Source organism: Corapipo altera, unplaced genomic scaffold (assembly GCF_003945725.1).
Source record: "Corapipo altera isolate COAL_440 unplaced genomic scaffold, ASM394572v1 308, whole genome shotgun sequence".
Taxonomy (NCBI): Eukaryota; Metazoa; Chordata; class Aves; order Passeriformes; family Pipridae; genus Corapipo; species Corapipo altera.
The window spans coordinates 3,134,129-3,158,908 of record NW_020884925.1 but is presented as its reverse complement, the minus strand read 5'-3'; the positions used below and the strand labels follow the sequence as shown (position 1 = coordinate 3,158,908).

The 24,780-nt window shown below is 46.2% G+C and overlaps 1 protein-coding gene and 2 long non-coding RNA genes across 8 annotated transcripts in view; 2 read left to right on the top strand and 1 right to left on the bottom strand.

Annotated features, from left to right (window-relative positions):
- Positions 1-1,595: 1,595 nt before the first annotated feature.
- Positions 1,596-5,316, bottom strand: LOC113953866. Of its 2 annotated transcripts, none has more exons than XR_003530047.1 (3): positions 4,984-5,316; positions 4,621-4,806; positions 1,596-2,383 (listed from the first exon to the last, which is right to left on the bottom strand). It is a non-coding gene; the product is annotated as an uncharacterized LOC113953866 (long non-coding RNA). The 2 variants fall into 2 exon arrangements; XR_003530048.1 differs by having other exon boundaries at positions 4,621-4,688.
- On the top strand, positions 5,102-14,410 carry LOC113953865. Of its 2 annotated transcripts, none has more exons than XR_003530045.1 (4): positions 5,102-5,202; positions 11,200-11,328; positions 11,645-11,791; positions 14,197-14,410. It is a non-coding gene; the product is annotated as an uncharacterized LOC113953865 (long non-coding RNA). The 2 variants fall into 2 exon arrangements; XR_003530046.1 differs by lacking the exon at positions 5,102-5,202 and adding an exon at positions 5,316-5,377.
- A 738-nt stretch (positions 14,411-15,148) lies between these two features.
- Positions 15,149-24,780, top strand: part of UBE2Q2 (ubiquitin conjugating enzyme E2 Q2) — a 48,236-nt gene continuing 38,604 nt past the window's right edge. The window contains exons 1-2 of one of the 4 annotated variants that reach the window (XM_027657510.1): positions 16,022-16,461; positions 17,888-17,989. In XM_027657510.1, coding sequence (XP_027513311.1) covers positions 16,414-16,461; positions 17,888-17,989 — 150 coding nt within the window. In that variant the 5' untranslated portion in view covers positions 16,022-16,413. Of the gene's footprint in view, positions 15,534-16,021; positions 16,462-17,887; positions 17,990-24,780 lie in introns of those variants that run through there. The other 3 variants (XM_027657509.1, XM_027657511.1, XM_027657512.1) reach the window with 3 other exon arrangements.

Sequence of the window (24,780 nt, the reverse complement as noted above, 5' to 3'; positions counted from 1 at the left end):
CTGCCAAAGACCGTAGTGTTTGCACAGCCTTCTGAGAACCAACTGTGAGATCTCAAGAATATTAAGAATTACTGTCTCCCCTCCTGCCCCACAAGATTTGCAGATGCTATTTCCTTTTTGTTCTCAAGTTTTACAGGTTTTTGGAACACGTCAGATTTCCAGAGCAAGCTGGATTTGGAGAACAAAAATATCCCTTTGATAACCAGCTAAATGGTTATCCAGCCATGTGTCCCGTTGAACGGGACAGACACGTCCCCTCTCCCAGGGAGCTGCCGAGGGGCTGGGACACTCTGCCGGCGGCCGATGGCTGCAGCCAGCGGGTCACAGCGCCTCGTGTGCTTCGAAAACTGTTCCTCTCTCGCCATCTTCTGGTCTGGGATTAACTAGGCCTGGCTTCGAGATCCTCCTCCTAACCCTTCCCTGGGCTGCTGCCCACAGAAGGTGAATCCAGGTGATGAAGTGTCCCTCTTTGGTGAAGGTATTACCATCCTCTTTCCCTCTTGTTCCTGTTGCTTTCCCCTGGCTTATGAAGAACAGCAGACACGTGATGTGGATGGCAGTTGCCTATGAGTGTGTGAATAAAGCCGTGTGTATCAAACATCAAGTCTGCTCTCAGATATAAAAGTCACAGGGAACACAACCAGCTCCATCCCCATCTAGACAGAAGCTCTGCCTGTGCTGGGTGGTCTTTCCTGAAGCAGCTCTTCTGTAAGTGGTGGCAAATATCAGCACTAAGGAGTTTAAAGTGGTAACTTCTCTGCCACTGCTCACAGGAGGTGCTGTGGAGCTTCCTGTGCCTCAGCTCTGGGGTGCAGCCCCTTGGCTCAGACTGGTGTCCAGAGGAGCATCTGGAGCTGCTGGGAGACAGAAGCTGAAAGAAATGCCCCTCTTTGGATGGGTGCAGATCTTACCTTTGGGGGCTGAAGCTCACAACTGATTAAAGCAACAGAAATAAAACTAAATATCTGTAAATAATAGAACTAGTTATCAACTACTGGGGGAAAAAAAATCCAGAAGTTCTGGCTTTCTTGTCTTGATAACTACATACTTTTTTTTTTCCATCCTAAAAAGACTAACACTTTTCTGTTTCTAAAATTGTAAGTACTAGGCAGAAGTTATGTTGATCACTGACTTCTTGGGCTCATTTAACCAATGTAGCCCATACATCATTTAATCCATAGAGATGAAACTGTGTTTCTTCAGCTGATTTTGAAATTGCCAGAGATGGTGATGGGCTGACAACTTGTGCTCTTAACTTTTGTTACAGAAAGAGACTGCCTTCTGCAGCTAAATAGGGATAGTAAATTTGAACTGTATTCACTGTTTAAAAAAGTTCTTGGTACAGCACAACCCCCTGCTGGCTGCTTTAAGTGGATTATAATCACATTTCCCCCCCCCCCCTTTTTTTTTTTTAATGTTTTCCTCTTCTGTGTTGTGTGTGAAAAGCCCACACAAACAACAGGGAAAACTGACTGACAGCCTTGGGGAAACAGTGGAACTCTGCAAAATGCTGCCAGGTACCCAGAGCAAACTAACTGAAACAACAGGAAGTAAGCAATTATTTTTAGTCAATATATGTTTTAATAGGAGCCAAAAGGATTCTGACAGATGTGGGATTTTTGAAACAAGATGGTATCCCAGCCACAGATGATGTTCTACTTCTTGGTGAAAGGTTGAGTTTAGATGCCACTTCTTACTTCTCAGTGACTGATGTGGTCCACTGGAAATTTCAAAAACATCAGAGGGTGATGCAGCCTCCACAAAGCCTTAATTTGGAAGAGGCAGCTGTCTTTGGCTCACTTCCCTGGATGGGAACCGTAAGGCAGAGTTCTACAACCGAAGCAAGGAGGAATTCACTGCCTCTGGCCACACCACCCATAAAAGTGGTGTGGGCCTTCTCTTGGACCACAAAGCCTTTGTAAACAATCTCCAAAGGGATTTAAAATCAAACCAACTAACACCACCTGGTGCTGACCACCTGGGCCAGCTGAGAGCTGGGCCTCTCGTAGCTGCAGGGCCTCTTTGAGCTTTACCAGGACCTACAGGAATGGTGGAGGGCTGAGGTGGCCAGAGGCATCAGTCAGCCAGAGACAGCCTGTGCTGTGTCCCTGTCACCAGCTGCTCCCCTGCTGCTGTACCTGGCACTGAGGAACTGCTGCGGGGCCTGTTCAGGAACAGCCTGTCTGGGAGCACTGGGATCTGGGGCTGGGTGACCCTCCTTATCTGAAGAAGGCAGAGAGGAGACAGAAGGCCTGAGCTGCAGCTCAGCAGCTTAAGAATTAGGTTATGCAGGTACCATCCTGGTATCCTGGTGTGAAGAAAACTTCAGAAACCCAGCTTCAGGATATGGATTCTCGGCTAAATCCCATCTGAGCTGTGTGAGCTGCAAAAAAACAAATTAGAAATTCAGACAGATGGAAACCTCTCAAAAATGTGTGCTATTTTGTTTCCTAAAAGGATTTTGACAGGTTATTTAAAGCTATACATCCTACTACCATCTCTGCCTGGTCTTTGAGGAGCAATTCAAAATGAACTCATTAAAGGTTTGTGTTTCAGCATGGGAAATGCAGAGTGGCCATTTTGCATTTCTATCAGCAGCAGACAGCAACAAACAAGTGTAAAGCTGTGTTTAGGTCAAAAAGAAATCAGTGCCTGAGCTCCACGATGGTCTATATGGACGTGATGGCTACTTTTAAGTGGGAAAAGATAACTATTTGTAGCTCCTCTAATGCATGTGCAGCACCCAGCATTATTGCTGGGTATGTGGCTGCCTGCTGGGAACTTTGAGAGGAGACTGGGCAGTTGTATTTCACACTGTGGAGTTCTCATGGCATGCTGCAGGCATCAGGAAGGAGTGAGTGCTTCTGCATGGGTATCTGCAGCTGCTAAAAACCTTTACCTCCAGAATGTGGCAAGTACATGAAATGGAAGTATTTGATTCAGAAAGGAGATCTGTGGATGAGTAAGTCTGAAGTTCAAACATTCGCTTCATAGGAGGTTAACAAAGCTCTGCAGTTTCAGTCGGGGTTTTTAATTGCAACCAACAACAAAAGCTCCAAACCCCCTGACAAATGTGTGCAGGCTTGTCTTCCCTTGATGCAGGGCAGGGAGAGGCTGACCTGAGAGATTTGTTTCTTCTTCTGCAGTAAAGCTGGGCATTTAGAGAGATTTTCTGTGGCTCCTGAGAATGTTTCTAACCTATCCCAGAAAGCCAGGGCAGGAACCTGTTGACTGTACCCACAGCCACACCCTTTACACAGGAATTCTGTTCTCAGCTGCCCTGGGAGCTGCTGTCTGTACCTGCAGCACAGGGGGGACAGTGGCACCACAGAGGGACAGGGAGACTGGAGCCCCAGTCTGTGTGAAATGCTGGCCTGCAGCTTAGCATGGTGGCAAAACAGGTCCTTTTGATCACGTTTCTGGGGCTATTCTGGGAGATGCTTTTCGGGCTGCTGCTGAATTGAAGTTGGAGCTCGCTGTCTCTGGCTACCATTCTCCTGTCCCTCGTGGCACGCTGTGCTCTGCCAGTGGAACCACACATACAGTCACTCCCTAACCCAGTTCTGTCACAATGATGCAGGTTTGGGTAGGTATTTTTTTAATATGGGAAAAGCAGCCTCCAGGCCAGGTTCCCTGGCTCAACTTCCATTACAATAATGGCATGCGACATTCATATTATGCTCTGCTCGAGTGTGTGTGATCAGCTCGTGATTGGACTTAATGCCTCTGTAAATAAAAAAAAAACCACAGAACAAAAAGCATGATAGTCCCTCAGAAATCTGGCTGATTCCTGGAAGAGTTAACTCATTTAGAAACCTTTTAGTGGGCCATATTGATTACATGGATGTGTTCAGAGCAGCTGTGGATATTGCAGTAACAATGAACCGAGGCAGTTTATCAGCACATCAATTATTTTACTGGTATAAAAAGGAGCTTTAATTGTACTAATGATGATGGGCTCAATCTTATGTTGAAGCTATCTGGCTATCACGAAATTATCTCTCAATGAGCTCATCTGTTTTGTAAGCAAGAAACTCATAATCTCATAGAATGGAAGATGTTCTGGCTATTTATAGTCACTGATTTTATTTGTAGGGAATATCATGACTTCACAAGTGCAGTGGCACTAATCTCCCTGGTAAAGCATTTATCCTAATCTAAAGGGAGCTGTTTGCTACAGAGCCAGCCATGTACTTAAAAGGGCCATTGAACACATTTGCAACACTGGCTCTCGTTTGCCTGTAAAGTAGCAGGTGAATCAGTGTGTCCTGAATGCACAGCAGCCCAGAGCCAGGCTGCTCTCTGAAAATGAGACAGAGAGACAGAAAAGAAGAGATTCCTCCCCAAAATGGCTGCAAGCAGCCGACATGAATGTGGGCAACAGCACATGAGCAGCTGAGAATGTGCTGCAGCCTTCTGGCTGCTGGAGGGCTGCAGAGGTGGGTTTTTAATCCTTCTCAGTTAAAAAGCAGAATGCTCTTTGTACACCCTGGACAGTGAGAGAGTTTACTTTTTCTTGGGTATTTCCTACCCTGTTCCAAACTAGCTAGTCTGGGCTAGCTTTTCGTACTGAGCCTTATGGAATTGCTTTTGGCACCTGCTCCCAAGGGAAGAAAGTACCTGTTTGCAGAGATCACTGAGGACCATGGAGCTGGAGTGTATCTCCAGGAGACCAAACATGTTCCCAGCTGAGCCAAATGGAGAATGAGCTAATCAGAAAGCAAGGGTGGAATGGAGTTTCTGCAGTGTTCAGGTCTGAGAGGAGCAGGGAACCAGCAGAGCTCACTGCTGGGATGGGAAAGGAGCCTGTGGAGGTGAGACCTACTTGAACCAGAGTTTAATTAGGAATTCCACAGGTGCTCCAGCCTTCAGCAGGATGTGGAGCCAACCCCATAGGACAGGCTGTGGGTGCAGGGAACTCTGCCAGGGCTGTGAGGGCTCTGCAGGGAGGGAGTGTGGGTTCACTGCTACTTTACTTCCTACCTGGCATTTGTTTTCTTGCCTTGCTGCTGCAGCCCCCCTCAGCTACCAGCAGGTTCCTGGACTGCAGCTGTGCCTGAAAGGATAGTGCAGCCCTGAGTCTGAATTTAGTTTTTCTCCTTGAAATCTGCAGGAATAGAGAGTGGAGCAGTGTTCTTCACTTGCATTCCACCTGGTCCTGGGCTCAGTGGCTCCACAAAGACAAGCAGATTTGTACACAAGGTATGTACAGGATAAACTGGGAGCACGTCAGTTGAAAAGGCCAGATGTAATAGTGTTCCTTTAAGTCATAATCCTTCATGTAATATCATACTTAGTCGTCATAGAAACCACGGCATCACTAAGACTTACAGCTCTTGATCCAGCAAAACAGTTGAGCATTTGCTTTTAATATAAAGTATGTGCTTAAATTCCAACTCTTTCTATGGCACTGCTTGTATACCTGGAGCTAAGCTTACGCATCAGTTTTTTTCCTGTGTGAGAGTGATGTGGCCCAGTAAAACCTTTAGTTGCTTTGGTTAAGCCAAACCAGTGTGTGTGTTTCACAGTCATAAAAATTACTGGCACAGGAACGGCCTAAAGAGAGTCCAGGCAGAAGTTTTTAAGAGGATACGTTGGCAAATTAATGCTTGATTAGATCCCATCACTTTCTCTGCTTCTGCAACCTGAAAAAGCATTAGAATAATGCTTTTCATAGTTTGTTCCAGTACTTAGGACACTGGACAGCTCTTAATTCTCTTGACTGTATGAGAAGAATATTTTTTTTCTGACTCTAGAAATCATAGAAGTTTGATCATAATTTCTAGCAGAAATATTCATGCTCCCAAATTAAATAACCAACTTAATATAACTCTTCAGAAGGCATTTTGTATTTTTCTCAGTTCCTGGATTAAGTATTTAAGAATTTCTGATTTAATTTTAAGGTATGTTTTAGCACCCAAAGTGCTAAGAAAAGTGTGAAAATATCCTTATGTCTTAAGAAAACCAAAAAAAAAAAAAGGTGACAAATTAAGAAACACTACATGTGTTTTAGTTTGAAGATCTGGGGGTTTCAAAACTTCTTTTAGCTGAGTCCACGATTTGTGAAATTTGAACAGGTGTCAGTGTTGAATATCCAATTCCTGTTGCAAATGCATTTGAAAGATAATGTGATGTTTTACGTGTTGGCCTCATTCAAGGCTTGCTGGACTCAGTGGGCAGGTTCCCACTGGAGGTCAGTGGGCTGTTTATCAGAATTAGGTGGTTTAGCCTATGTATTCCCAGTTTATAATTCATATTTGGTGTCATGAGAGATGTGGGTTAATGCTTTGACTAATTTCAGCAGTTGATAACTGGCTACACATCTGTTGTAGCTGTTCTAGAAGGTCAGACATTTGCATCTGCTCTGGGTTTGTGCTGAGGAGACCTGTTCCATAGAACTTCAACAGCTGGAGGGGGTAGCAACTCCACAGTGAACTCAGTGCATTTGTAATGCTTTCTGCCAGCAGGGGGGCGGGAAATAAGATCCCAAACACATAAGCTGTTGTGAAAATAAAAGCAGAAGGTTAATAAAGGTGGCTGAGTCATAATTCGCTTCCAATTCAGAGAATGCTTGTGGACAAATCTTCCTGCTGTTTGCTGAGCTCCACCAGCTGGTAAATGACTGTGCATTTCTAAAAGCCCTTCCTGTAACAAGTTAATATTTTGTGAAGGGAAAAATGATTTTAAAACCTTTCTGGCTAATTTCCTTACCTGGAGAGGAAGGCATAAGCCTTTGACCAACTTCAAAGATAAATTGATGGGTGTGCCATTGATTTTGCTGATTTCAGAGCACCTGGACAAAAAGACAGAATCTCATCCCTAAAAACATTTTATTAAATAGTGTGATTGACACGAAGAATGAATAAGAATTTATGGTCAGCCATAAATGTGGCAGCAGGCCCCCGGAGGGATATTTCCCGTATTAGCTGTTAATATTCCTATATAACTGTAATTAATTCCGGCAGGGAACAGGCAGGGATGGGGACAGAGAATCCCTGTTGTCCTGCAGGGCGCGGTCCCGGCGCCGGAGGGCGCTTTGTGCTCAGGAGACACCGGGCAGGTGAGGAGACACCTGGGGCAGGAGCAGACACACCTGGGGCAGGAGCAGACACACCTGGGGCACCTGCGGCGGGACCACTCCGGACACACTGGGACAGGCCCGGCTCACAAACAGCCTCTGATCAACACCCTCCAGATCACCTCATCCAGCCGTGCCCCCCTGAAACCACAGCCTTGCCCCTTGGCCTTCCCCACCTTGGGCCACCCTTGTCCCCGCTCGTTGGCCACTCGTGGCAGCTCTTCTGGGCTATGGCACTGCTTCCTCAGGGATTTCTAGAGGGTTTTCTGCCACAGTGGGCCAACATTCAGGTTATGTTTTCCTCTTCGTGGCTTAATTTCATTTTTCTTGGTTCTTCTCTATATCAGTGCTAAATAATCATAGAATCATAGAACCACTTGGGTTGGAAAAGACCTCAGAGATCATCAAGTCCAACCCTTGATCCAACCCCGCCGTGGTTCCCAGTCCATGGCACTGATGCCACATCCAGTCTCATCTTAAAAACCTCCAGGAATGGTGATTCCACCCCCTCCCTGGGCAGCCCATTCCAGTGGCTGAGCACTCTCTCTGTAAAAAATTTTTTCCTAGTATTCAACCTAAACCTCTCCTGGCACCGCTCAAGGCTGTGCCCTCTTGTCCTACTGCTGGTTTCTGGGAGAAGAGACCAAGCCCCCCCTGGCTCCCCCCTCCTGTCAGGGAGTTGTAGAGAGTGAGGAGGTCTCCCCTGACCCTCCTCTTCTCCAGGCTGAGCTTCCCCAGCTCCCTCAGCCTCTCCTCACAGCACTTGTGCTCCAGTCCCTTCCCCAGCCTCGTTGCTCTTCTCTGGACCTGCTCCAGCCCCTCAATGTCCTTCCTGAGCTGAGGGCCCAGAACTGGACACAGCACTCCAGGGGTGGCCTCACCAGCGCTGAGTCCAGGGGCAGAATCACTTCCCTGCTCCTGCTGCCCACACTGTTCCTGAGCCAGGCCAGGATCCATTGGCCTTCTTGGCCACCTGGGCACACTCTGGCTCCTGTTCAGCTTCCTGTCCATCCCCACTCCCAGCTCCCTTCCTGCCTGGCTGCTCTCCAGCCACTCTGTCCCCAGCCTGTGGGGCTGCCAGGGCTTCTTGTGGCCAAGGTGCAGGACCCGGCACTTGGCCTGCTTGAACCTCATCCCGTTGGAATCAGCCCATGGATCCAGCTTGTCCAGGTCCCTCTGAAGCAAGATCCCTTGCTTAGTGCTTAGTGCTGGGGAGGCAGAGCACAGATGCAGGACTGTGCAACCCCAGGTACTATTGGTTGTATGATACAACCATGTGCTAATGCAGGGAGGGGATTATAAAGATCCATTAACTCCTTCCCTCCAGCCCTGTTCCTCTCCTCCTGTGGGAGGATAGTGTATTCCTATTTGACTACCCCTTAGTTAAAACTGTTTCTATGAGACTGGTTCTTCAAGCCAGATAAATCTTCCTCAGCCAGATAGGGGACAAGTTAAGACTCTTGTCTAGAAAAAAAAAAAAACACCCTGGTGAGTGTGTTGCCACACTCTGCATTCTTGCAGGTGTCACATTCTGTGGTGTTCTGAGGTGGCTCAGAGTTGTGCCTGAGGCTAAAGGGAGGGCAAGCCAGGGCTGGGACTGGGGTGTGTAAAGGAGTATCCTGATGGACATTGGCTGCATCTGAGAATCCAGCTCTGCTGTTTTAGTCTCATGTCAGAAACCTGTCCTCCGAGTGCCACACTTTGCTCTGATTTTTGATAATTTTCTGCCAAGATCACAGTTGTTCTAGGTAAGGAACACAATAAAATCTACCAGGGTAGATTCTGAAATCAGAATCTACAGCATCTGCTCTGTCTCCCCTGGCCAAAACAGGTGGTGAATGTGGGTGGAAATATGGAGAATCCTGTGGAAAGTAAGAAGTGTGGAGGCATGGGGAGGAACTGGGAAAGGGTGAGGGGGATTATAGAATGAGCCCAAGTGGGATACAGTGAGATGGTGAAATAAAAATGCAATTTGTAGGAAATCAGGATTCACTAGATTTGTGGCTTGTAGATCAAGGAGTTGGTTTTTTTACTGATTTTTCTCCACCTCTTGGGATTATTTCCTTGTCCTCACTGCTATTCAAAATGTCTCTCTCTGTCATCAGATAATTTCATCAATTACAGTCTCTTCTAAATCACAGTGAAAGTCTTGATCTCAACTCTAACAGCACTACCATGATCCATTTTAAACATATTAAGTACCTCTTCCTGCTCAGTAATTTGCTATTTTTATTCCTTGTTCACAATTTTTCAGCCAGTTCTCAAGTTATGTGGGTGCTGTTATGTCAAAAGAGGTGTGAATTAATGTTATATTCAGACTTTTGTGATGCAGTCTTTCAAACGTTTGTTTAAAACCGAGTATATTGGTTCTGTTACTTCCCTTTTACTCACTGATGTTGTAAGTCTATGGGAGGTTCCCTTCCTTATAAACTGCAGTTTATAAGGAGTCTGTTATCCTTCATCTGTTTTAGCAGATTTTTGTGCTTAGAATTTGCTTCCAGCAGGAAAAGAGTCAGATTTACAGAGTGGTAATTTCTGGGGTCATTCTTTTCTGAGGTTTGGTCTTGCATTTGAGTCTGAGACTGCTGTTTTCCGCGACTTCTTCTCAGTCATTCTGAGAAAAGACGACTTCAAGTCATCCATCTTTATAGTGGGAAAAAAAAGTCTTATATTTTCTGTCCTTCTTTCACCCATAAAGATACATGGGTTAGTTTTCCACATGTACTTCACCACCCTTTTTCTCCAGTCTTGTATCTACCAAGCTCAATTTTCTGTATTTGATATTTAAAAGTTACTAGATGCAGAGTATGTAAAAAAATCCCATACCAGGGCTTGGTAGATCTTGACTTGTGGACACTTAGGACCTCCAAATCAGCCAATGATGGAAAAACACTGATCTACCTCACCAGTCTGACTTTCCCCACATATGAGGTGAGGCTGCATCCTGTGCCTGGTTTGGAGTGATCCTGTGCCTGGTTAGTGTTTGTGCAGGACCAGAGTGCGTTGAGGTTTTGAACAGGGACAGTACAGTCACAGGCACCGCTTTCTTCCCCAAAATCTAAACTTACCTACAAAAAGAGATAAATTAGACTAAATGAGAAGCCCTGGATGGTTGCTGAGATGCATTTGATTTGCATTTTCCATGCTAAGGGACGTGGTGATTTCTGCCTGTGCTTGCAGAACCTGAAACAATGCCTCCGACCTGCCCAGTTCATCTCAGTGCCTGCCAACTCAGATGCCTTGTGCTGATATTTTAAATATAGATAAAGTTAACTACTGCACTGCCTATCCAAATAAGAAATCAGAAGGGAGATGAAGGGGCTGTGTATTCAGCTGTGGTTAGGATTGCATCTCAGCACTGTGAGCACTTGACCTGAGGATCTGCCCATTTCCCTGCCTCCCCCTCCAGACAGAAATGTGTTTAGCAGGACTGAGCCTGGACCTGACCTCTGCTCTTGTACATCCCTTTTAAGCTTCTGTGAAGGCAAGGGGAGATAAGCTTGCTGAGCCCTATAAGGCTTATACTCTGTGGACCCCAAGGAAAGGTGCAAGTCCTAAAGAGTCCAGGGAAGGAATGTTGTTACTCTCTGAACAGATGCAGGAAGTCACCTCTTCCCTTACCCAGTTGGGTTTGAAAAAATGATACCACATTTTCCTTTTTTGTCTAGCCTGTGTTATTTTATTAAATGGAGTGCCTCAGATATGGCTGTATGGCTCCTTATTGCTTTCAGAGATGTGTTTTTCATCTGGTTTAAAGAAGCTGTGTGAGCCATAAAGGAGAGCACCGGGAATATTCCCTCATTGTGCATTTTAAAGTGTGCACAGGGAGTTTGGTTTCTGATGTGTTTGTAGAGTGGATTCTAATCCCCACCTGCAGCATTGCAAGACTCTGATTAACATGGCTTTGCTCTCCTGTGGCACCTTTCTTCTAATAAATTAATTCTCACAACTTTCATACAGAAAAAAACACACCTTTGCCCTCGCTTTGCAGACACTATTCACCTTTTGGCTGCTCAGAAATACACACTTTTCAGTCATATATATATAAATATAGCCAGAACTACAAATCCACAAACAGTAATGAAATTTTCACCAACAGGTTATTGCTGTTTCCTTTATAGGATTACAAACACTCCTCAGTGGCTACAAAAAAACACTCCAAAGAAGGGACCTACTTTACTCAGTTGCTGACAGCCACAGGGGTGGACTCGGGAGAACTGTGGCTGAAAACTGCTCTCTGACCATCCTGGGTAAAATCATGCTACATTTCTTTTTTTTTTTTTTTAATGTTAAATCCATAGCCATAGGATTTGAGTGGCTGCAGACATCTCCTTGACACGTACCCCTGAACATCTTGGCAACGATATCCCTGTCTGTCCAAAGCTGCCCTAGGATAGATTGGTTTTGAAATGCCATTCCTTAAATGTTAAAGCCTTTAAAAGTATAGGTGGCTGAGGAACTAAGCAATCCCATGCCCACTGCATACCATGCTTCTTGAAACTGCATCATCCAGCCATTCCATCAGCTTTTATGCACTGATGTATGTTTTTTCTCAAATGCTTTGAGGGTGACTTCGTTATTGAAGCAATGACTTCGGTGTTGTGAGCTCAGAAGATGATGTGAAAGCCTGGCTTTGGCAAGCAAGACAGCTTGACTTGTATCTTGGTAAAGCAGGACCCTCTTAAATCTTTCTGCCTTTGCCCAAGGGTTCAGGTAAGGTTCCTGTCTTATCCTTCTCTTTATGGGTGTTAGGTATTATTTGTCTTTTCTACTCTCAGGTTCTGCTGCTACCTGTGAAAAAGTTCAAGTGTATGTTCCACCCCGGGATCAGCTATTATCAAACTGCATCATCTATCATTAAAATCAATTTACACTTCCTCCCACCCAGCTCATTAACTTTACCCTTTACTTTCTCTGTCTGATGAGCTTTAGGGTTACAAAAGATCTGGGCCTTCCCTATTCCTGAAATGGCAGTGCCTGGAAAGTGCTATCAGAAACAGAAAGAGCCTTTCTAAGGGCAAGGCTGTAAATGAGAGAAGTGAGGTCAAAACCAAACCCATAAACCATTCTCAGAGAGACAAATCAACCCACTGCTAGGCACAAACACTCAACTGGAATGTACAGGAGCTTCACTGGGGGTAGAGCTGGAAATACAGCGAACCTAGAAAAGGCATTCACAGGAAGAAAAGGACTAATATAAACTGATATTCATCTGTGCTCTTAAGAAGCCTTTCTTTAAGCCCCTAACAACTATTCATCAAAGCCCATTCATCCTACATTTCAGTTCACGTCCTTCTTAGTGGGTCATCCTGAGCTCATCTTTCCTTCAGTTCCCTTTGCCCCTTGCTGCTGGCTTTGTGTCTCACCAGGGACATGCCTACCTGATCTGTTGGAGTCAGGGCTGGCACTAAAAGCTAATAGGAAAGACAACTTTGGTCTAGACTCTTTGCCTCCTTGTTCCTCGCCAGTTCCACCCAAGAATGCAATGAGGAATCTGCTGGTGTTTTTTTATTACAACTCTCAGAGATCTTCTCATCAGAAGATGTAAATGCAGGAAGAAAGGTAGAAAAAAAAGGCCATATAGATTAAGGGAACTTAAGAGCATCTGTAACTACTGGAATCTGATACAGTGCTCCCAAGGGTCTTTACCAAGATTCATTTCCTTTATTACCTTGAGCTGTCAGGTCCTCCCCTGTGTGCAATCATTTTGGTCTTTGAGAAACTCAGGATTTCCTGAGTCATCTTATGACCAAGGTGAGATTCATGTCAAAGTCCCATGGCAAGTCCCTGAAGAACGAACCAGGAATGAGTCAGACATGACAAACAGTTCTTTACACCTCTGGAGTGCCTCTGAATTCCAGAGAGGAGACAGGCCCAGTGTGTTCTCAAGGGCTTATCACAGAAACTAATTCACAGGCGACGTTGCAGCTTGCACAATGCCTACTAAATACAGAGAAGTGCAGCAGAATTCAGAGGAGTGGTGGCTGTGCAGCTGCATGTTGCTTCTTGAAGCCTGCAACAAAAAGGCAGACTGAAGGAGCTGGGGAAAGTTGTAGACCAGACGTAAATAATATATGGCTTGCAGGACACACTCGGCCAATCAAACAATTTGTTTGGCCTGCCAGATGCTCAGGAAACTGTTTGATCAGTGGGTGCTGAGAGAGGTTCCCGTGGCTTCCACCAGCTTGCCAGCGAGTGCAGGCGGGGCATCCCCTCAGCCAGCACCTCTCAGCTGCACGGCTGCCAAAAAAAATGCCCTGTCACAGTCAGTGGAGAGGCAGAGGAGAGGGAAGACAGATGAGGAGCCAAAGAGGATGGAAGACCAGAGACAGTGATGGAGGCATGGTAAGGTGTGACAAAAGGTGCAGTTTGAACTTGCTAAGCCTTCCCAGCTGAAGCTGCAGTGGGGCGTTCCAGGCCAAGATCCCATCGTATGAGGGAAAGAGGGCTGAGTCACCAAAGTCATTCCTCTGCTGTTTCATGCATCTCATCATGTAACGCCTGACAAAGTCTGCTTTGTTTGGTTTTGTCTCTGGTGTTCCCATAGAGAGGTTCTTCCAGGCCCTCCCTTTTCTAATAGGTATAGTCATCTTCTGCTGTTTATTTATAGGTAGTTTGCCCTTATGCTAAATCTCCCCTTACCGCTCAAAGTTCTTGGCCCTGCCTGTTGATGTATTGACAGACAACAGTCATATCCATTCTGTCTTCACTTTGCAGGCTGTACAGTCTAAGCTACACACAGTTCAGCCCATCTAGGAAAGCTGAGTTGCAAACACTGTATAATCAGAATTTAAAATGATACCTAAAAAAACCCTGTGGACTTTCTGGTATCTTTCATTCAGAGCATCTAACTAGTGTCAATCCATCCTGACTCCTTTTGTAGCAAAGGATGTTTTTTGCAGCTCTCTTTGCTGGAAGGATAGGATTTCAAGCCCACAAATCAGTGAGACTTCCATCTGCTTGGAGTTGGGCATGTGCATAACTGTTTCTCTGGATCAAGATTAGAGTTCTCACTGCTTGACAAGATTCAGCTTGTGGTTTGTGAAATGCTGCCAGTTTGTCTGGAGTTAAAGATTTATATAAAATATCAATTAAAAAAAGGCAATTATCTATTTCAGGTTTATGTGTGTACTGCATTAATTAAAAGTTGGTTAGGAAACAAGACGGACACGGTGCAACACCATTGCTTGTATCACACTTTATGCCATGTGAGAGCTGACAACAATCTATTGGCAAAACCAAGATGGGAAGGGACAAATAAAGGTGCAGAAATGATGTTTCCAGTGTGAGGAAGAGGCAGCATCTCTTGATCTCTGAATGTAGCGAGTATTCACTTTACTTTCATGCTTTACGATGTATGGGGATAAAATATTGTACAAACAATTATAGAGGAGCTTCAATGGAACTGTAACAATTTTTCTTGGCCTCTGTCCTGCTGATTTCCAGCCTGCAACGACCGAAACCAGATTTTACTTGTATGGATCTGCCAGAAATATCAGGACAGGAATTCCTCTCTTATGTCGACTGACCCCGAGGAGCGCTGGAGGACTGGCAGGGCTCCGGGATGACAAGGGCAAACCCAAGCTGCAGTTTTTTTCTCAGCAAAATAAAAGCGCGATGAGGAAGCAGGACAGAGCGAGCCCCGCCAGGCTGGGCGGTGGGAGGGCAGGACGGCGCGGTGCCCGGGGCAGGACAGAGCGGTGCCCGGGGCAGGACGGGCGGTGGGAGGGCAGGACGGGCGGTGGGAGGGCAGGACGGAGCGGTGCCCGGGGCAGGGCGGGCGGTGCCCGGGGCAGGACAGAGCGCTGCCCGGTGCAGGACGGGCGGTGGGAGGGCAGGACGGAGCGGTGCCCGGGGCAGGGCGGGCGGTGGGAGGGCAGGACGGAGCGGTGCCCGGAGCAGGGCGGGCAGGGCCGGGGCAGGACGGAGCGGTGCCCGGGGCAGGGCGGGCGGGGCCGGGGCGGAGCGCGGCCCGGGCGCGGGGCCGGGCTATGGGCGGAGGGCAGGGCGAGGGCGGGGCGGTGGCGCGGCTGGCCCGGCCCGCCGGGAGGGAGCGCAGGGAAGGGGAACGCGCTGCGCTGTTGCCCTTTTAAGCGAGCGAGCGGGCGCGGGAGGCCGGTACAAAGGGAGCTCCGCCGTGCCCCGCCGGCTGGGGCTGCCCCGGCCCCGCCATCTTCCGCCCCGCAGGCGCGGCCGGGGCCAGGGTCGGGCCGGCCCAGGCGGAGGGAGGCGGCGGCAGCGCAGGCCCGGGCCCGGAGATGAGGCCAGGATGTCGGTGTCAGGGCTCAAGGCCGAGCTGAAGTTCCTCGAGTCCATCTTCGACAAGGACCACGAGCGCTTCCGCATCGTCTCCTGGAAGCTGGACGAGCTCCACTGCCAGTTCGTGCTGCTGCCGCCGCCGCCGGGCTCCAGCCCGCAGCCGCCGCCGCCGCTCACCATCCACTGCAACATCACGGTGCGGGGGCCGCGCGGGGCGGGCAGGGCCGGGCACGGCCCGCCCTCGCCATTGTCCGCGGGGCGCGGGGAGGGGGCGCAGCCCCGCGGGGGTGACTCAGCACGGGGGAGCCGGGGCCGCTCCCGCGGGGCTCCGAGCGCCCTCCCCGCCGCCACCGCAACAAAAGTTACAGCGGCCGGGCGGCCCCGGCCTCTCCTCCGGGGGATCCTCCGGGAGATCCGGGTGCGGGGGCAGGACGCGGGGCCTGGGGCTGGAACAAAGGGGCTCCGAGCCCCGGGGGGTGACGGGCAGAGCTGCCGGGTCCCGCTGCCGCCCCGTCCCTCGCGGGGCGCCGGGAGCGTTTCCCCCGAGCCCCGGCGGGGGCGGGCGCGGCTCCGAGTGCGCCACACGGCCGGGCCTGGCCGGGCGGGGCAGCCGGGGGGCCCTGGGGCGGCGGGGGTGTGAGGGGCGACACTGACCCCTGTGAGGGGCGACACTGACCCCGCTCTGCCGCCGAGGGGCTGCGTTACCGTAACGGTGCCCTCAGAACTGTGAGGGGGCACGAGCAGCCTCCAGCCTGAGGGACTGATACCTCCGGAGGGCTTTGGCTCTTCTCATTGCTGTGTTTGTCTTTTTTTTTTTTTTTTTTTTTCTTCCCTTAAATAATAAAACGTTCGGTGGTGTTGTGACATGGTAAAAATACTCAGTTTCTTCTAGAAGTTTAAGGCCTAAACTTGCCAAAAGACTTGAGTATATTGGCGTCTGTGAGTCATGTACAGGAAAGTGCTGGAGGTTCATTTTTATTGAGTTGGTTGCAGTTATAAGTGAATTTATATGCCTTATTCAGCTGAAATACTTGGGGGAAACCAGCGTGTTTGGGTTTGAGGAAGATACTGCTTTTATGTCTTTGCATGAAAGTTTCAAACAGCATGGAGGTAGAAACATTCACGTAAGTGTGAACACTTCAGTACTGAAAGATGAAAATGTGCATGCAAACCAGGCAAATCAAGTAATAATCCTGATCAGATTCTCACTTACCTTAAAGTAACTTTATGAAGTTAAAGGGGACTTGTTAAGCAGACCTTTCAGGTTTCACAGTTAACTGTCATGAGAAGTCAGTTTTGCGGTTGTGGGACAGGTGTTTGTTTTACTGGATACTTGTAAGATGTTTTTTATGGTAAAATAAACAAGATGGTTCGATGTTCTTGTTTTCAGACATGACCCATCAGATGATGGACTGCATGACTTCCTATGAATATTTTTTATTCAGGAGGAAGTGGTGCGTTGCTGAGAAGTCTGGCTCTTTCTTTCCTCACAACATTATCTGTTTCATAAATCTCCCTCTAAACGGTGAAGTGAAAGGTTTGGTCATTGTGCACCCTCAGTTGCCAGATGAATTTGATGGGTTATTTCTTCTTTGTCAAGTGACAGCTAACAGGGAAGCCAGTAGTAAGTAAGACCTGAAGTTGTGTCTGGGATTTGTGCTGTGGTGTTTATCTACTTCTGAGACTGCTGCTGTTGTAACTACTTTTGGTAACAGTTCTTAACTTGAAAAGAAAATGCCCACTTACCTGTAGGCCTTTGGCTGAGGAGTGTCTGAGCAAGCCAGAAACAACTTAGGTCACTGTTGTCATATTTGTGTATTAGTGAGGGAACAGTGTCTGCAATCTGTTATTACAGTCACTTGCCCCAAAGGTCAGGAGGTCTTTCACGTGCCATTAGAATTGTGGCATATGAACTTGCAAAAAGAACAGGAAAAGTGCTGGTTTTGAACCTTAGGGCTGAGACTTCTGCTTTGCTGAAAGGCCATGTCTGAGTTTCTTGAAACTTCTGTTTCAGAGTTGTCTGTGAGCAACTTGGTGCTTTCCAGTGTTGACTAATTTGGGGCTCTTTGAGGCAGGTGTTAAAAATAACTGGCAGAGGGCAATCTGAGATACAGAAGTTGCTCCCTTGAAACAAATGGGCAGCAGGTGACAGAACCAAGAAGAGAAAGCTCATCTCTGGGCTTCTGTCCTAGTTTTTTGACACAAATGTTAGAATTCTAAATGTGGCAAAGGTGATTGGGTTTTTTTTCTCCCCCTCCCCACTGAATGGAGTCTCTTGGCTCTGACTCCTAATTGCCTCCAGGTTTTGGGGTTTTTTTGTAGGCACTGTAAACTAGAAAAGCATAAGTCTTGTTTACTGTGCTTCAGTGGTTCTGTGGGTGCTGTGGGAACTAGAACTTCAAATACTAGTAGCATGGAAAAGCTGGTAAGGCTGTAAAGTTGTTTGTAAGTATGTTTTCTTGGGGAGACTCTGAGTCAGAAACTGCTGTCTTAGTGCTCTGGATTTGCAGAGCAAATATGTAACTTTAGCTGTTTGCTTCTTTTAACCAGTTTAACCCCTACAATACTGATCCAGCTGGGGTATTTCCCTTACTCAGCAAAAGCATACAGTGGATTGTGTCTCGACTCTCAAGAATCCTGTCAAGGGAAAGAGTAAGCACAAAGCTTCATAATTTCACTTTTCTTCTTCATGGTTCTGTTTAGATACCTCAATATTTCACCGAAAATGAAAACTGTCTAGCAGTGAGTAGAGATGCTGAAGTTACTGGATGGAGAAATGGCTGATAGGGAAGGAATTTAAGTCTGAAAAGAGATCTGATAACTAAGTTGTTCTGATATTCCCAATGGACCTCTCTCTGTTTTCCAGTGGAGAGAGTGAAGGCAGAGGGAAGAGGGAACATTCTCCTGGAGAGGTGAGGGAGAATATCTGCTTAGGAACTGTGTGGGTCTCCACAAGTTTCCTAGACTAAAATTCACATTTTAATTAGAAGTCTGCCCTGGCATTTCTCACTGGTGATTGTCTCTGCAATACGAGTTTATAGAACTGTCAAGGTTCAGTATTAGCTGCAGCATCCTAGGGATAGCCTACCTGTGACACTGAACACTGCTTGAAATTAAAGCAGGATACATTTTATTTGATAGCTCTTCTGTTTTATGGAATGGCAGGCAAACTTTGTCCAAGTCTGTCCTTCACTATTTCTGGTAGTGACCCATATTGGAGCTTACATGGTTAATCAGATTATTTTAAAAGAGGCACTTGAGGGTGGAGTCATCCCTGTCAGAAACATTGCTGCTTATTCCTGAGAACTGTCTAATTATTGAACTTGTTCAGGCTGTGTACCTTCACATTCCCATTTTGTTATGCCAGCAGCAGTGTCTCCATTTGGAGTTTTATTTCTGTTTTTCTCAGGTTTCCTTTTTATTTGACAGGACTATTCCAGTTGATCAAGTTCAATAAGCCTGGTCCTGTTCTGTGTGGTTTTTGAAATAGTATCAAAATTGTGGCCTTACTTAAAGGAGTGTGTTTATTGATCATGACTTTAGGTAGGTGTCCTTCAATACAGTCTTTAGTTTCAGTTTGGTACCTTATCAGACTTAGGTCATAGTTTTGCCATGGGTGTGTTAGAATTATTCTACACCCAAGTCTTTTCCTTATTATGGCAACAAAAAGCACTGGTTTGGGCTACTGTAAAACATTTCCCATTTTTTATATCATCTCTTCAGATGAGGAACTGGATATTAATATCTCCCCACACACAAAATTACTACTGAAATTCTGTGTCCTCAGGTAACACTTGCAGGTAGAAGGGATTTTGTGCCACCTGTGAGTGGGAGCAGTTGCCCCAAAGAGATGCAGGGCTGGGCTGTGCAGTGATACCCTTCACACAGCAGTGATTCAGTTCAGGTGACGTGGCTGACTCAGTGAACTCCTGCCTCTCTGCTGGGAAGAACGATCTTCTGCTTCCCCTGAAAAATACCCTGCTGCTAAATCAGAGTTAGGAGCTGCTGTGAAAGGCTTGAAAAGGTTGCTGTCTGCAGATTACTGCAATTGAGGGGAGAAGACTTTATTTTCACTTCTAAACCAGGATGGATGAAAAGGTGTTACCTGTGAAGCTTTGACAAGTTGGGTATATACAGAAAGTGAGTGTATTAGAACATGCCACAGGTCTTCAAAGACATAAGATTTTAATATTAAACTCACTCCTAGTAATGCCTGGTAACCTCTTAACAAGATTATATATTTGTACACAGAAGTAACCACATAATGAATGAGGTGTTCAGTTCCAACCTCAGACTCTTTTTAATTGATTTTTTTTTTTTTAAATCACTAGACATTCTGTAGTGAGGTTGAGACCTTTGTTTTGCACCATGTGGATACTAGGACTGTATAAAAGCACACGTAGATTTGTCTTGATAATATGTAGGTTTTGGCTAGAATTAGATATGCTTGGTCATCTAAAAAAGGCACTCATGCAACTGTTTTCAAACATAACTTATGCAATAGAAATTGAGACATTTAATGTTGTTTTATTTAGCAAACTAAAATTAAACAAAAAAAATTACTGAAAGAGTGAAGATTTAAATTTCTTCTATGCCAAGACTAACTGGAAAAAGGATATTGTAAAAAAGAGTAGGAGGAGTCTTTTGCATCTAGAAGGCAGGGCCTTTCTGACATTACAGCCTGGTTGTGTGATGTGTGAAAGGCTGTAACTAAAGCTTCAGGACTTTGCAGACAGTTCCTCTCTACAATGTATGAAGTGCTTCTAAAATATCCTAGAAAGTCGCAATGGGGAGCTTCAAATAGAAAGGCTGGCTTATGTTGAGTCTTCAGTGTAGAGGAGATCGTGCTTATTTCCAGTGGGTTACTCATGTGAGTTAATGATACAGTAGGTTCAGAACTGGGACTGTTGTGGTCCTTGAAAGAGCTCTCTGTGCACTTTGATAATGAAAAGAATTAAAAGTTTTGCAGAAAGAATAAATTCACTCAACATGCTTCCTCAAGTGAACCGTTCAGGAGGCTTTGTGTGTTGATGACTCGATAACCTCAGCGTGAATTGAAAATCACAGTTGTTAGGAAGAACAAAGTGTGGTGGTGTCCTGTGCACTCTGTAATGCTGCTGTTGCTCGCAGCCCAACAAAGGCTGTGTGCCATGTGAGGTGGCCAAAATTGAGTTTACTGGATTAAGGACCTGGCTGCCATGTAAAAATTCTTTCCTGAGTTACTGCTGACCTGGACCGTGTCCCAGTCTGGTTCAGAGTGTGGCTGCACAAACAGCTGTCCCGGCACAACAGAGGGCACAGGGGGAGCCCGAGTCCAGCAGTGCCAGGGCAGCCCGAGTCCAGCAGTGCCAGGGCAGCCCTTGGGGGCACTTGGGGCCACTCCCGGGTGCAGCACCCGAGGTGACATCGGGCCCCTGGGCCTCCACCGCTGTCTGTTTGTTACAGACAGCTGGGCCAGACTTAACTGCCAGCAGTTTGTTTACTTGTAAAATCTAATTCCTTCCAGGAGACTGGAAGATGTAAAGATGGAGACAGTTCTCTAAATCATATTATTATTATTAGAAAAGAAAAAGAATGGGTAAAATTTCTCGGTAGGCACAAGTGCTTGTAGAAGCTGACTAGCAGAAATGAGCAGTGTTTTAATTATACCTCAGTGTGGACTGTGGTTCAGTACTGTCAGGTTGTTTGCCTTTGTGTAGTTTTGAAAGGTTATAAACCCTGAATTCCTGGCTGAAGTTGAATATTAGGTTGGGTTTTTTCCCTTTAAGTTATGAATGGTGGTGTTCTGTTTTGGAGAGACAGGATAGTTGATGATTTAGTATGCGTTCCACCGTGTTTCTTCAGCTGCAAACTCTGTAGGAGAAACGAAAATGACCTTTCACCACCTCCTAGAAGACAACTGGAAAATTAAATGACTGATTATAGTAAGGAGAGGCTTTTTAACGTTTAGATCTTCAATCAGCCTGACTGTTTGCAGTGCACTCGAAGCTAATATGATCTTTGATGGAAACAAGCATACCAGTTAGTGTGTATGTCTTACTGATTTCTTGCTTCCAGCTGTAATCTCTTAAGTGTGGTATGAAAATAATGACCTCGCATGTGTTTTCTTTTTTATCTCTTGCATACAAGATATCCTGCTGTATTAAGTACTGTAGAGCAGCTAATATATGATGTCTGAAGATTTAGTATGAACTGTATTCTCCTTTCTCTCAGACCTTGTAATTTTTTACCCCCTCTGAGAGAGAGTTCAATACAATTGGGTATCTTGGAATAGCTTCTTCAGTGTGTATTTAGAAAGGCAGGAGCATAAGCTCTGTCAAAACTTGTATAGTGGCATTAGAGAAAAATCAAAGCGTTCCTGAGCAGTGGTGTACAAGATACCACAGGCTTCCTTGAATTTTTGAAGTAGGAAATAACTGTGGTAAGAGTTGTGGTATTCAACTTATTAATGGTAAACACTGGTTGAATGCTGTGGTACTGAAATTTTGTGTGTGGGGGACAAAGTTCCATGTAAATGGCTCTGATGTGAAGGCCTGTGGCAGAGCAGCATCAGGGCAGCTGTGAGGGGAGAGCTGGGCTTGGTGGCTGGGCTGCTGTCAGGTGGAAGGGCAGGAGAGCAGCAGGACCTCCCCTGGCCCTGAGTGAGCCTGAAAAACCCCCTGTGTCTGCAGGTGTGTCTGGAGCACAGCAATTCTGCAAAGGGAAAAGGTGGAAAAGAGGAAGGTTGTTCTCAGAGAGGGGGAAAGGGCACGGATGGAAGGGGATGCTGAGTGATTTGAACAGCTGAAAGATGTAAATTGCTGAAGTTAAACAGAATGAAGGAGAAGCCTGGATTTTTTGGGTGACAGCAGAAGTGGTATCAGACTTTGCATGCTGAGGAGTAACAGCAGTGATTAAAGGTGAGAGCAGGTCTGCAAGGAAGTTTTTTATCAAGTTGAGTTGGGGAGAGAGGGATGTGTCACAGCTTAGTTATAACCAGTTCTTCAGTCCTAGCCATACTAGAAGCCATTTCTTGCTACTCTGGCTTTGTGACACTGATGTTGATAATACCTTTTCAGAATGTACTCATCTGTATAGTTGCAGAAGTAGGTAATTAATAACTCTTGATGGCTAGAATGAGTTGATAATTTGTTTCAGTTAATTAGACTTCTGCAGGAATTTGGGCACGTAAGACACTGTGCTGCTATTAAAGAAGGAGTATTGGAGAATCAGATTTGCAAAATACCTTTCCCTTTAGTTTGTGTGGGTAGCTCTCATTAGGTAAAGCGTTGCCAGCTTGAGTGCACACGTAATGTGTGTGTTAGAGAACCCCTTGTGCCTGAGGGCTCCCAAACAACCAGCCTCTGACAACTGCAAAGATGAGGGGACGAGCACACAGTGGGGGTTTTGTGTGTGAGGAGCAGGACAGCTCGATCCCACTGCTGTGAGGTGCTGTGGTAAAACCCTGGATGTCATCTCAGCTCCACAGCCATCTTCCCAGTAAGCAAGTCACTTAGTCTGGAGCGATGCTGTGTGCTTTGCTCAGTTTTCAGCGTGGATGATCTGTGAGTTTATTTGTTGCTGTTGATATTGGCAAAGCAATGTTCCTTAGCTCGCTCAGCTGGGTTGGCCTTCAGCAACAGTTTACATTTTCAGAGACTACACACTGCTCTTGAACAACTGTCACTTGCTGTGCTGTTAGTGAAATCGGGCCTGAGTTGTGTTTGAGCAGCAGTACAGTAACATTTGGGGGATTTTACTTTGGGTCCATACAAAGTGTTAGGAGTGTTTGTTTTTTCTCTGAATTGCTTCGAGTGGAGAGATGGCATGCTGCATTGTGGTGATGACCTGGAGAGTAAAATGTTGCTTCACCGTGATGATCAATAACTGTTCTATCAGAAAAGTACCTCTTCTTCCTTTTACACTCAAAATTCCTGTTTTACTTGTGTAGTTATGTTACAGTGGACAAGTAGCCTTCTGCCTGTTTTTTGGTAAGGGGAGAGGATGAGGTTGTGGCAACTGATAGGAGAGTCTGATAAACCTGTATTTCCAAGGGTCACACACAGTTCCATGGAGCTGAACTGGCAGCTGTGACACTTGGTGTAGATTAGACAGTTTGAACAATGACTGGCAGTAAAGACGTGACTGAAAGAACTTGACCATAAGAAATGTAAGAACTACGATGCCACATCTGCATTCGTGTTTGGGACCATTTGAAGTGATGATTTGTGCCTTTGCTACTTCGGTTGTAGATGTTTTGACTTCTTCTCAGGTAATGATGTTTGAGCACTGACAGATGTGTGTACCTCGATAGAGGGAGATGGAAGTAAAACACAAAAGCAGCTTAGATTATTTCACAGCATTTGGAATTATTGGCCTCTTCTATGTGCCTGTTTGAAAGCAGCATTTGCTTAGATTTTCAGGTTTGGGTTTGTTTTTTTTTTTCTCAAAACATTATTTTCTATCTTGGATGTACACAAAGTAAAAAAGTTAAAGATTCCATAATAATTTCAAGAGAATTCCATGGGCTTGGGTTGAAGAAGTGAATTGGTGCAGATGAAGCTGGCGATTACAAACTGCTTGGGTTTTGGAATAATTTGTATATAAGTGAATTGCCATTGAAATGCTGTCCCTGTTGATACTTCAGTTCTGCTGTGGTCATCTTATGAAGACTGGCACTTGCAGATGCTGCTGGATGTGTATGTGGCAAACAGTATTCCTCAGTCTGAGCCTTGAGCTCCTGTAGGGATGTGCTGCTGTCCACGGGCACTGGTGCAGGAATTGGCTGCAGAAGGTGCAGTGTCAGAGCACTGCTCCTGTGCCTGAAGCCTGACTGGGCAGGAGGGCAGTGCCTTTGCCCTGCCCAGAGGGAGATTGTGAAGACAAAAAGGATCTCTAGAACCATTCTGTGTTCTCTTTACAAACATCCTGGTTACCTTCATGGTAGCCTTCTGCAATCAGAAGAACTTGTTTGTACAGAGAGCTGTATTTTTGTTTGGGCCAGTCTGTGGTTGCAGAGGGATTTTACCTCTGTGGTTTGTCATGGCCTTCCTGCTCCATGAGGCACAGCCTTTGCCTCTCCCATCTCTAGCATGGCTGTATTTAATAACATACACAGTTCTAGAACTTGCCCCGTTCCCTGGAGTGTGTGTGGGAGAAGCAAAGCCTGACCCTGTTGGTTGTGTTGGTTGAATGCTCTCCTGAAGGTTTTGGCTTCTGCAGCGCTGAGTGTGTTAGAGACCCGACACAGAACAGGATTGTGGGATTCTTTCACCTTCCTCCTGCAAAGGTGCACGGTTACTAAGCTCTTGCAGTTCCAGGGATCCACCCAAAGCACGATGCTTCACCTGGGATTGTCTTGTATAGGCTGTAACTGTCCAAACAGCCATTAAACTTGGAGTAGAACTGCAGTGATTTTGTATGTTGAAGAGAGAGACTTATTTCAGACAGTTGAATTTGGTGCC